General features: G+C 37.8%; 1 protein-coding gene across 1 annotated transcript in view; it reads left to right on the top strand.

Annotated features, from left to right (window-relative positions):
- Nucleotides 1-1,844: 1,844 nt before the first annotated feature.
- Nucleotides 1,845-13,401, top strand: part of PPARGC1A (PPARG coactivator 1 alpha) — a 108,387-nt gene continuing 96,830 nt past the window's right edge. Inside the window, exons 1-2 of the mRNA XM_019526364.1 lie at nucleotides 1,845-2,024; nucleotides 7,111-7,290. Coding sequence (XP_019381909.1) covers nucleotides 1,977-2,024; nucleotides 7,111-7,290 — 228 coding nt within the window. The 5' untranslated portion in view covers nucleotides 1,845-1,976. The remainder of the gene's footprint in view (nucleotides 2,025-7,110; nucleotides 7,291-13,401) is intronic.

The following is a 13,401-nucleotide window of genomic DNA, read 5'->3' as shown; positions in this document are numbered from 1 at the left end:
AGAATATACTTCACTTCAGTCAGTCAGGTGCCCAACATTATTTCACAGTTGACTGTTCTGAGGGTAGAGGTACTGACCTTTGCCCCAAATCTTAATAATTTACTGCAGTTTTATCATTAAATCAGGATATAATTGGGAAGGAAATTAGGTTTTTTTCATGGTGAGAGCAAAGTAATACCGTTAATTTAATCACATGTAGGAAAATGCTTTCTGTAGTCATTGGGTATTTTGCTGTGGTTTTTTTTAATTAAGTAAAGTAAAAACAATGTCATTTTTTGTCATCTGTGTTTGATGAAAATATGACAGTGTGATGTGATTTGCAACTTAAACACAAGCAGGGAAATCTTTACATTTCTTTAGATTCAGCAACAATAAATTGTAAGGATGCACAAATAAAAAGAATTTGTTCTAATTTTTAATGCATTTAGAATCTGAAAAAAAGGGTTGTAGTCTTTTTTTTTCTCTGCAAAAATCTCTGTGGCTTGATACGAGAATTAATTTAATTTAGCATTTAGAATACTCAAATTTGCAAATAACAATGGGAATGAATATTTCATGACAAGGAGAATGATCAGTTATAGTTTTCTGACCATAACTAGTAGCCCAGCATGACTGATCAAGCACTTATATTTTGCAAACTAGACTTTTGAGCCCAGCTAATTAAAAACCCAGACAAACCCCCAAACCCACAACTTTTTAAAAAAATATGAAAAGGCAGGTGGAGGTGGTTAAATAACCCCTTTATTTTTTTTCTGTTGTGGGAAATGCTTTCCAGTTGCATTTGGTACCTTCAGTTTGTTATGTATTCAGTGTGTAGTGTCATCATAAACCAGTTGCACCTGCAGCAGCCCCTATTGTCTCAGGGAGAGAGCTGTAAAAGGCTTAAAGAAGAAACACTTCTGTTAATAGCATGCTGGTATTTTCACATGGCAGTGAGAGAATTCTTGTTTTCAAACAGAAAATGCGCAGGCCGGGTCAGCGGGGTTGGAATACAGTGTTTATACAAAAATGCACCCTCAGGCAGTATTGAGGAAATACTACCCATATGAAAATGCAGACAGGAATCTAAGCAGATGTATGTGGGCAGGACCACAGCATTTGTATTGAACAACTCTACTTTCTGGGGAACAATGATATGAAACAGAAAAAACAAACTAGGACCTGAAAAAAAAAATCATGATCTGGCCCGTTATGCGTAGCAGATGCTTGCAGACGAAAGCAACGTTTCTGCCCTGTGACTTGTGATGTCACTGAGATGCATTTTTGTAGATAATTGGCATGTGGAAAACCCGCCCCCCCCCCACTCTGGTTGCATTCTTGACCAGAAGTTACTAATAGCCCACACTTCAAAATGTTCCACAAGGCATAAAATGACTTAGCAAATAAAGAATCATGCAGTAACTTTTACATAACTCTTGCGATAGCATTTCCACATTAACAGTGCTTGTTAGCTAACCTGGCCTGAGTAGTCTACTTGCGAAGGTTCAAAGCAAGGTATTCAGTGAGTACGTTAGCTCAGATTAGAGTTACTTCACTTTTTTCCTTTATAATAAATACTGCTTTTTGTCTGTTGTTTGTTTTGGAAAAAAAGAAATTAAAAAAAGATTGTAAGGGATTTTAGTTCTTGCAGTATATGGCAACAGCACAATTTAGGGGGTGTGGCATTAAAATCTGATTTTAATCACAGTGTGGTGCTGAAGACTGAAAGGTCTGAGTGGTTTTTAAAAAGATTTACTTCACTTAAGCCTAGGTCTGCCTCTGAGTGACGTCACTAGTTTTAGCAGCAGCACAAGAAGGCTGGGTGAGTGACAGCCCAGCCTACTTTTTAATAGCTTTGTCATGTGACTGGGAACAGTAGTAAGACAGGTGCCTTCAGTTCACTCTCAGTAAGGGTCTAGTTGCCTGCATGAGTGTATGCTCTGTGTGCGACTGTGGACTGTAGTTTAAAAGCTTTACTGCTGTCATTCAGAAGCTGGATGGCGTGGGACATGTGCAACCAGGACTCTGTATGGAGTGATATAGAGGTGAGCTGTGCCTTATAAACAACGTGAGGATTGTCTTGTGTGCAGACCTTTTAAAGGTATTTTTTTTTAAAACAGAATAATTAGAAAACTGCTAGATATAATACTTTGCAAACAAGTCTGAATCTTATCTTAACTCCAGTAAGTTTGCTATTTTAAGGTTACTCTATGATGCCTTGAGCAAATCAAAGCTTAGCTGCTGTCATCAGTATCTCCTGCAGTTGGAAACTATTTTCATGTGCCTTTGGCTCGCTTTCCAGTCATATGCAATATTTATGCTCTAAGATATTGATATGAATCAGTGTCTGAAGTCTTTCCAGTGGCGTTTAGTGGCCTGGTTGGAAAAATGCCATAGCTATTTATAAGATTAAGATTTTTTTTTTTATTTTAAAAAAGTTAAAATTATCAAATGGTTTCATGTGCTGATTGCTTTTTCACTATATTCTGTTCAGGATTTTTTCTCGTTTAGCAGCTGCACAATTCAGACACACACAGAGAAGGATGAATACCTCGTTGTTTTGTTTTAAATGCCTTTAAAACAGATTACAGGAAATAAAATGTTGCTTTACTTGTAATTGTTGTATTGGATGATTGCATTGTAGTTGGTGTCCCGTAGGATAAGGGTCTCAGTTAATTCAAGTAGTTCAACAAATGGTTAAATCCTACTGTACAACAGAGACAACAGGATGAACCATGAGAATAGAGTTTATGCAGGACTGTGAGAGCTGCTGCTGCCGCTGCCGCTGCTTGTGTAAAAATAGACGGCAATACATCAAATCCACAGCTTCTGCTGGCTACAATTCATAAAGGAAAAAAGCAAGCAGTTCTCTCGTAATCTCTGGAGTATAAAGTGAGGTTGAGGATTTCTGCATGTTTGCATTCAGCAAAATGGAGTGTTATCTGAAAGTTCTGGCAACTTGTGAAGCAAGGGAAACTTTCTTTGGATCCCATTGAGATGAATCCAAAATACAGACCAGCTCAAAGGAATGAAGCTGTCCCTAGGAGCTTGGAATATGTACTTGAAATGCTCCCCTTAGGCAACAGGAAAAGAAAAAATGTTACATGTGATGCTTTTTAAATGAGATGTTTGGGTGGTGCAGAGATACCCATCTAAAGTAAAATGTTACAGGGTTCTCCCTTCGTATGGTTGCATTTTCCTCTCTAGTGAAGCATGCATCAAATTCTTGACTTTTTCTGTTATGTTTTAAATATTTGGCGCTCACCATTGCTTTCACCGATTTCTGTTTGCATATTGTAATTGCTCTTATCTTGTTTTGATTTCTTGGTAAAGTGGAATAGATATGGATAATTCATATGTCCTGTAGCTATTATGAGTCAAGGCTGTAAGTGGATGACTTTCTGGCTCCAAAGTCCTAATTGTTTCTGAGTAGCTGGAGTATCCTGTGGGTTGTTGTCTGGCTTGCAGCATGGGTCTCAGCTGCTGTAGCTTCATTTTTCCATCATGTATTATTTCTAATGCTGCTAGTAGCTGATTGAGGAACCAGCTTATATGGAAATATTGAAGATTTATTTTAATCACCAGAGTTCCTGCAGTAATTTCAAGCTAGTAACAGAATAGATAATATGTAGCAATGGGTTTTTTTTTTCTTCCATAGAGAAAAAGGTTTGATCTTCATATTAATTGTGTGGTGGATGGATTAGCTGTTGGTAGAATTTTACCAAGTGTCTGCTGCGTTGCACTTTGTGTAGCAACATAGCACGGGGTGTGTGCGCTTCTCTGGCTCTGGGGATCACCTTTACTGATCTAAAATATTACAAACAGCAGGTACTGTAGGCAGCTTTCATTTTTTGAATCATTAATGTTTGCTGTCAACTTAAAATGCATTATACCCTCTTGCACATAATGACAGGATGGCGTGTTGCTTAATAAAGGCCTGCATCACTATAGCTGATCAGCGTCCCCAGTGTTTCACAGTTTAATGAAGGTGATATACAGTAAGGTTGCAAAGATTGATAGAGAGAATCCACATGACACACATTCTGTCAAGTCTGTCTTTCTTTGCTGGGTTCATCCCTTTGCCTGTTTTAAAAAACTCGTTAAAAATAAAACAAAGATTATTTTTGTTAATATAATTAATACGGCACAAGTCCAGTCTTTTTTTTTTTAAATATACCTTCAAAGGCAAAAAATGTCTAAAAGGTTAATGGAGAATTATACTAATTATAATGATTCATTATCATCAGTGCAGTTAAGCTAATTTATTGTTTGCTACTGAACTAAGAAAAAAAAGAAAGTTGGAATGAAATAATGCACAATAATTAGCCTTTTGTGTTTAGTGACTGCTTTATCCTCTTAAATCGTATTATAAAATTTAGGATATCATTATAAAATAGCTATCATGTGAAATAACTGTTGGAAGAGAATAAAATGTACTGGAGCAATGCAGACACACCTGTTACAGATGTATAGGCAAAGAGTAAATATCAACATGTCAGAGGAGGACAGTTTTAGGACTTGGACTGTTAAATCTGGCATCCACCAAAGGCCAGATATAAATTAATAACAGGAACACTTGCTACTAATGTGTCTCAGATTAGAAGCATAATGCCATATTCAGAAACATTGATTTTATTATCATGTCCACATTGGCAAGAGCATATGTACTTCATTTCAGCGAATACATTTTTAAGTGACATTGCAGTCATTATATACAAATGAAAGCTGCAACAGGCATTTTTTTAATACAGCTGTTTTTATTGCTGCTTTAAAGTGTCCTTTGCAAGACTTTAAAATGCATACAATCAAAGACATAACATGTTTAACTAGGTGATGTGGAGACAGAAGCTATTTTTACAAACGAAGGCAGTAACAGATCAGCAGGATAGTTTAGAAGTCTACAGCGTCAGTTTTAAACCACTGACCTCTGCAACACAAACCTAGGAATGATGCTGAGAATCTACCTTTTCAGTCAAAAACTAGATTATCCTTTAATGAGATCACAGATTTCATCTGTGCATCTAAAAAGGTCATCTCTGCATTATAAGATTGTTGCTGGAAGATTATGTCACCATTAGAAAAGGGGGGAAGCTTTTAATTTTTTTCTTTGTATTTTTATATGACCAAAATAAAAACCCAGTAAATATGAGTATCCAAAATATTATCCAAGGGAGGCTTTGCCTGTTGAAGTTTGGAGTCCTTGTAATAGAAATAAAAGCCAGTGATAGTTCAAAGGCTCACCTTGCAACCCCTGAGTTTCTGTGCCTCTTGGCCTATTCCACAAGTATCCCACAAGACCTGTGGAAGTTGTAAGGTAAATTATATATCCCACAAGCTGTACTGAGTCTTTATGCCATTAGATACAAAGTGTTTGCTCACGATTATGCTGCTGCATACAGCCTATGCAGTACAGACTTACCAAGAGTCACAGAGATGAAATATCTCAATGAGATTTATCTTATTCCAGGCTGCCTTCAGCAGCTCTCTTTTATATGACTGTAAAAGGTGGTACTTTCAAGAGTGACAAGCAAACATGGAGTAAACCACATCCTGGGTTCTTGTCCTGTAAACACCTTGCTGGAGGGTGGTACTTCTTGGAGTGCTTTCAATTGGGGGCTGGACTTGATGATCTTCCGAGGTCCCTTCCAGCCCTAATGCCTAATGTCTATGAAATCAATACAAATAGAAATTAGGAAATCATTCAAACTGCCCAATCAACTGACTGTACTCCGTGAGTACTTGGTGTCTAGATTTTCTGTTTGGTCCATCTTTAACATTAGGACAAGTTGACAAGGCCACAAATAATTGGTTGAAAGTGATAATAAGAACTTCACTCTTGACTGGCATTGTTAGGGCTTTTAACAACTTAGTTGCTGGATAATGAAGTGGTTTTTAACTACTTTAATTATTGATGCAGCTTCTAAATAGAGGAATCCAATGCCTTTTTTTGTTGCAAACATGGAACTTCAAAGAAGGTTTACAGGAGCACATGGCGTAGTAATGGAAGTACCTGCTGCAGTAATACATTGACTACTGAGTGGGGAATACCAAGTAGGGCCATGGTAACATTGAAGTGGTGGGCTTCAGTTTTTTTTATATTTTATGACTTCTTTCAAGTCTTGTTACACACTTTCTGCAATTAAGAAGTGGTTTGGGAAGCATTTTAATATTGTTGTCCTACCAGGGAAGCATAATATAAAAATACATATTTTAGCCTAATTGATACGTAAATGGCTGTTAACGACTTATGAAAGAAAACCGATTATGGAGTTATAGTAATGGATAGCAGTGTTGTTTTTATATAATAGGTATGAAATTCACCCCAGTAAAAAGAGCCTGTGCAGTTAAAACCCCACTTAATCATTTCAAGTTCTGAGATAGTGTCGTACTAGCCTCTACTCCAGGGTTGGTCAGAGGAAAATTCCCTTTTAGTACATCTAATAAAGCCACTGCTAGCAGACTCTGAGGACTGAGGAAATTTGAGCAGTTTTGTTAAGTGGGTGCAGAGATTTATGTCCTGGTTAGGAAGGCACAAGATCTCAGGAGATTTGGGAAGTGCACAGAGCAGTATTTGCTGCTGCATCCTCCAGTGGTGTGTGGCATATATATGATGGCCACTAGTTTGGGACAGAGCTGGGGAGCTGAGTTTCCACAACTTTCTTTAAAGAATTGGCTGGTGTAGCTGCAGAGTGCAGTAGATTAAGAACATCATGTGGATTGGGAAGAATGTACAACAGATTGACCGGTGGATACCCACCTAGCTATACTAGTTTCTTTCTACAGACTGAGACAAGAGAGGGCTACATCTTGGCCTTGTCTGCTGGGATTACTAATTTTGCAAATACTAGGGTCTCCAGTGAATATAAGGAATTGGCTAGTAGTTGGTTATTGCTCAAGGGTGTGATGGAGAATATAATTTACACCCTCATCAGCTGCCCCTCTCTACCTCAACTTTGCTCACCTTTGCTGGACTAGTTATAATTGAATGTTTGGTGTTTCTTTCAGAAAGTAAACTCAAATGACCTTCTTTATGGAACAAGTGACTTGAGGTTTAATTCTCATCACATGCTACTGTGGTTAATAAATTCTTGTAATTAATGAAACTACGTGTTTCTGTGTTTCTTCCTGCAGTGTGCTGCTCTGGTTGGTGAAGACCAGCCTCTTTGCCCAGATCTCCCAGAACTTGACCTCTCCGAACTAGATGTGAATGATTTGGATGCAGACAGCTTTCTGGGTGGACTCAAGTGGTACAGCGACCAATCAGAAGTTATTTCCAATCAGTACAACAATGAATCATCAAATATATTTGAGGTAAGGAAAGCCTGTACAAGAGTACATTTCAGATGACTTCGTGTTTCTACCAGGTGGATGACTGTCTTGTGTATGAAGAAGAGTCAGTAGATGTTGAAGTTCAACTATGACATCTGGTATGGCCTCTAACTGATGCTTTTAATCCTTGTGATCCAGAGCAGGCCTATGATCTGGAGAGAGAGTCTTGGAAAGAATAAAACAGAAATTTGATGTTTGAAATGAAAGGGACCAGGGTACATTACACTATGGCGTAACACTGAGCTATTTCAAAATAGTCAGTTACAAAGGAAAAACAAAAGTTAAAACCTGTTTGTCGTCTCCATTCGCATTCCTCAGAAAGAAACAAAGTGGAATACAGTATCTAGTGATGGATCATTAAGGTTTATACCTTATTTCATCTGGAGGCTCCAGTTGGGGCCTTATTACACAAGGAAATGTGTACTCACTTAACAAAACAACCTCACAATGTAAGTACAAAATGAGACAGGCTGGGGGAGAACATAAGGTAACAGTGAGATTATTATGATTTTGCTTCACAAGCAACAGTACGAGCATATTAGATAGATAGTCATTTGGGGTGTTTTATAGACATCATGGCAGTGGGCAATTTTAAGTCAGAGTTGAAGGGTGTTGGGAGAGATTTAAATACCCTCTTTAAAATACTGCCTTCGGAATCAAGGTATATAATCAGTACTTCAGACACTGATATCCCCACCGCCCACCCCTCTCATTTTCTGGTAAGAGCTCAAGATTCTCCACTCTGTAATTATGGGACTACCATGCCTCTTTTGAACTGTAAGGTTTTTCATCCTAGATGGTAATAAATACGACTGGTCCCTCTTTTGCTGGGAAATTGGGCAATACATTGATTAACTGGCAGGAAGATCTTGTGCAATGATAAGCTATCACTCCGTCATCCCTACCTTCCAGATCAGATGCATGGAAGTATTCCTGGTCCACTTCTCTGGGAAGTCCCCAAATTAAGCAATAGTATATTTGAGAGCTACTCGATATGAACTGTTACAATACAGTAAAAAGCACTTAAAGGTGAAATGTATCTTGGTTAGGAAAATTTAGGCCAAATTCTTCCCATGTACACAGGTATAAATGTAGTAAATGAAGTTTCTCTGGACTGGCAGCCGTGTGGCTGAGAACAGAGACAGGACCTCTGAACCTAATATGTCTAGCACTCATACTACTGTAACCTAGGACTATTTCCCTGCAGTTATCCTGGTATGAAACCAGTGTATATAAAAGCAAAAGCAGATCTTCCATCTCCAAAAGAAAATAGGGAAATTTGAAGCGTTCAATATTATATTTTGAGAGGCTTCAAAAATCTGTATTTGAATTTCAGTCATAGTAACCAAGTCTCACATGTAACAGTATCACCTCCGTCCATTGCTTGGTGTGGAACTTTTATAGGAACGGGAGCTAATATGTTTGTAGCCAATGACTGAATATTGCTGGGTAAGGAAAAGTTTTGTTAGCTAGAACTCATGCTCAAAAGAGGAGCGTATTCTCACTAAATTCTTGACCTTCTTCCTTGGGCAGGGTAAAATCAGCAAAGAATTTAGTTCTATAAAAATTAAGGTCTTAATTCTGGGAGGTACATGAGCTTATGCCAGACTATAAGCATATGAGTTATTCTATTAAGGGGATTACTTACAGTGATTCAGTGCTTAAATTTATATAAGATAGAGCTGTCCTTTCTTGTGTGAGTTGATCATATTCCTGAAGATCAAAAAACTCTGACTTGATGCTCAGCTATATAATGACATTGGCTCTTATTGTGGTGATTAATATTAGGGTGTACAGCAATAGTGTTCAACAAATAGAGCTACATGAAATGTATCTAGGCATTTGTGTCAAGTGTATCAAGGTAAAAACTGTTGTGTGGGAAACCATGACTTGATAGTGAAATATTTTACATCTTTCCTACTGGGAAATTCTGCTGTCGTTTTCACAAATGCTCAGATTTCATGGAATTTACTGACTTTAAATACTTAGTGGCTGCATCTACACATGCACTTTAGTGCAGTGTTGACTAATTAGCTTTGCAGTAAAGTGTCACCATCTACACATATTGGTTTTAGAGTGCCATAAATTAATTAACTCTGCTGTAAGATAGTACTGTCACATTGGGTCACTGTTAGGGACAGTACTATCTTACAGTGGAGTACTTGCACATGTTGAAATGCACATGTAGATGTTGACAGGCTGGTTGGGGCATGAGAGTGCTACAGTGCAGGCATGAGAGTGCTCAAGTGCAGTTATGTGAGTATACATTTTCTTGTGTTCCTGCACATTAGCACCCACGTGCCCCAGCCAGCCCCTCCACTATCCAACACTGGCACCCAGAGCCTGGGGCTGATCCCCCATGCCCCCTGCCAGCCTGCTGCCGCTCTGTCCTGACTCAAACTGCTGTGGTCCCAGGCACACGTGTAGATGCTGCACCCAGGAGCAGCTGACTCTGGTGCAAACTGTGCTGGAGTTTATCATATTGTCTTCATGGAATGTGTAGATGCACCCATTGAACCATTTTAACTGAGGCTACAGTTAATACTTGCCTTGGTCCAGAGAATACTTGCCTTCAGGAGCACGTTATTCTCTAATGACATTTTGCAATAAGACAACACTAGATATTAGTCCATATTGTGGCTTTTATGTTACAGCCACATTAGGGAGGTGCCCTACACCATGGGTTAGCAGGTAGTTTACTAAGAGAGTGCATAACGAGCATGAAATCACAGACCTTTAAGATGAATAGACTGGCTCCAACAATGGGCTGTAGCTGGTAACAGACATCAACCAAAGGCAGAACCATGACATGTCCCAGCAGGCCTCTTTTACTATGTCAAGGGCTGTTGATGCTAAAAACCTTTCCTACCTAACTTTTAGATATGACAGTCACAGAATTCTTGCTGTCCATATGAGGAGGTTGAGTTTTCTCTTCACCTCATTGCACATGTGTTCATGCCCATGTAGATTGTGGCCCACTGTGTATAGAACTATTGTGTACATGCAATTCAGTTTGTGAAGACTGGATTGGCTCAAGGCTACTCACAGTGAATATCATGGTAACGTTAATCATTTCCATCCTTATCTTTGTCATCATTTTTCTTCTAGGAAGAGTGAAATAAAGTTGTATATCCCATTGTAATTCCACATTCTGCAAGTATACATGTAGCTCTGTCTTGTCCCTTCTGCATCTTAACATGGCACCTGGGGGACTGTTCAAGAAAAATACAACATATGTTCTTTCTCTGAAGATTATCTCTAAGATGCCCTGAGATGAATTAGTTGTGGTAGTTCACAGAACTCTACTCAGTCTCCTACTTGATAATCTCTGGATTTTTTTTCATACTTCAAGCCTTTATTTTTAAACAAGAGAGCATTTTATCTTGGTCATCCTGGAGTTGTGTAGCTTCTAAACGGCAAGCTTTTAACTGAGAGCTGATACAGAAACTTGAAATATGCTCCAGTTATTTTCAAAACAAAATGGCAACAAATGATAGTACAAGCATCACCACAATAAACAAAAATCTAATCGTATTCCTGATGCTACAGAAATACAGAAAAAATAGGTTAGGAGGGGACCTCAGAAGGTCTTTTCATCCAAACACATGTTCTAAATAAGAGCCAAAGTTTTCAGGAAGGGTTCTTGAAGTTTGAGGTACCTGAATGTTTTATATTATAGAAGGTGAGTGCAAAATTTGTTCTGAAAATCAGATCTGTTTAAGATGTGTGAATCTATGTACCCTCAAGCTCAATCATACCAAAGGCATTTCCCCTGCAAATATCAGTATGTCTGAGATTTGTGTACAATAGAGATTATTAATAATTGTAATAGTGTCTAGGGACTAACTAAAAACAAGGCACCCTGTGGTAGACACTGTATAAACAGAATAGGAGACAGTCTCAACCCTGAAGAGTTTCTTATCTAAATATGATGAACGATACAGTCTTCAATATAGTGGGGTTTCTTTGATTCACCAATGCTTTACTCTACTTTTACACCAGGGTAGATTAAGTTACTTTTTGTTTTTCCCCCTACATGGATGCTTGTGTTCCTTATCCATGTGTGTGACTCTGCATGCTAAAAACTAAGTTTTTTTTTTCTATTCAGAGCTTGACAACCTCTGATTTATTATTTTTTTTTGCTCACTTTTTTTCCCTTTTTGCACACGATTCTGTCCATTTGAAATGTATGCTAAGAGAGCCTTTACCCCTCAGGGCACTGGCTATTGACATAGGCTTGTGCAAGTAAATAGTTAACAAGCTACACAAGACCAGTTATATAGCTGGCTTTCTTCATCATTCACTTTCATGATTTCCTTTTGTAAAGGAATCAGACCTTAAAAAGTATATCTGTAGAAAACTGATTCAGCTGCCTTTTTTAAAAAATATGAAAATGTTTTCAACTCTTAAAGTCAGTGCTATGTGAAATGTGGAGACCTGTAGACCTTTAGGTAATATAAATTAGAAGGCATTTTTGTGTTCTTCCTCTGGAGATGAAAATTATTGCCTCCTGAGGTGTTCTTCAAATATATTGTACTCTATTATATAAGGCTAGTCATATTTAAAATTATTTATGACCAGTGCACAGCTTTTGCAGAGGTTAAGCATATACAGTAGATATGTATATATTGCCTGCACAATTCACAAATAGATCAATGGATGTAATCTGAAATGAGAAAGTGTGGTCTATAGGCTGATAGGCAATAGCCAATTAAAGTCTAATTGAGCTATGTAGTATTATAAAGAATTTGCAAGTTCAGTGTTCTAATATCTGAAAGAACATTTTTCACCTTAAACAGATTTAGAAAGGCCTGAATTGCTTGTTCTGCTCTGGATTTAATTCCACCTTTTAAATTATATATAGTCTAGAATTGCTCAGTATGTTTGTTTGTTTTTATTTTTAATTGTTCATCATAGGCATGTTTCAATTTACTTTCAGGACTCTGCTGGGGTGTTGTATATTTGGAAAGCTGAATAGGCTACTGTGTTTCACTGGTGGCTGCCAAAAATACTGTGTTACAAGCAATGAGAATGAGGGACAGGGAGTGAGATCCACAAAGGAATGCAGGCTCTTTATTCTTGGCAAAGGGGAAATATATGAAGATAAATGACTCCTTATCCAGTTGGAATGGTTTGAATCAAGAAGATGATGTAGGCTTTTAACATCATCAGGGTAATTTGCATTAGTTCAGATTATAAACTCTAATAATCTGTGGTGCTGCCAGTCTCTTTTACTACTGCAAGTTATTCATTCAAGGTTTGCAGCCAGATTGGTTAATGAATTACCAGATCTTGCGTAAAATGACTTTTAAACAACCACCAATGTTTTCTTTGCCAGTCTTGTGACTGGTGTTAATGGGTTTCCAGGGGACTGAACCTCTATAGATTTTTCTGAACTGGCCTCTTCCAGCATTTTTTCCACTTTTTAATTTTCTTCAAAACTAGTAGCCCAGGGCAGGCAGTTCAAGGAGATATAATCTTGGGGAAAAAAAGACATAGTAGTCAAATCCTTGATGGCTGATGCCCTTCAGTGCCAAATCAGCATGATTTATCATAGCCATCTATTCAGCACAACAGAGTCTAGAGGTGAGCTGCATGGTGTACCTCACACAATATGCATAACTAGAGCTCTGAACTTTGAAGGAAAGCCTCAGAGCTATTTGCAAAGTGCTGGTGCTTAGTGAATACTAAATTACATTTAGGAAATAGTCTACTGCTACCAGTTATACTTCATTTTTATTCTTGACACAGACACCTAAATCAGAGAACAGTAACATTTCAGAGATTATGGAAGCAGTTTGGGTATGTTCCAACACTATAATAGGATCAGAATTTTAAGGCCTTTTTTATTATTACCAATAGTCACTTAGTTTCTACTGCAGTGTACTTTGTAGGGAATTACAGCTTTTACTAAAAAGATTAAAATGCTATTATGCAAATGATTGCAGTATGTTATTATGTTTACAAATTAACATCCATGGCTCAACACACAAATTAACTAACTATTCCATCTATATTATTAAGGATTTAATAAAGTAACTGTTGATAAAAATGGGGAGCTCAGAACAGTTAATAGGAACTGATTGTGATTTA

This window comes from Gavialis gangeticus, unplaced genomic scaffold (assembly GCF_001723915.1).
Source record: "Gavialis gangeticus isolate Ggan-Ray unplaced genomic scaffold, GavGan_comp1, whole genome shotgun sequence".
Lineage (NCBI taxonomy): Eukaryota > Metazoa > Chordata > Crocodylia > Gavialidae > Gavialis > Gavialis gangeticus.
Note: the sequence above shows the minus strand (reverse complement) of the source record. Positions and strands in the feature narration are given on the sequence as shown.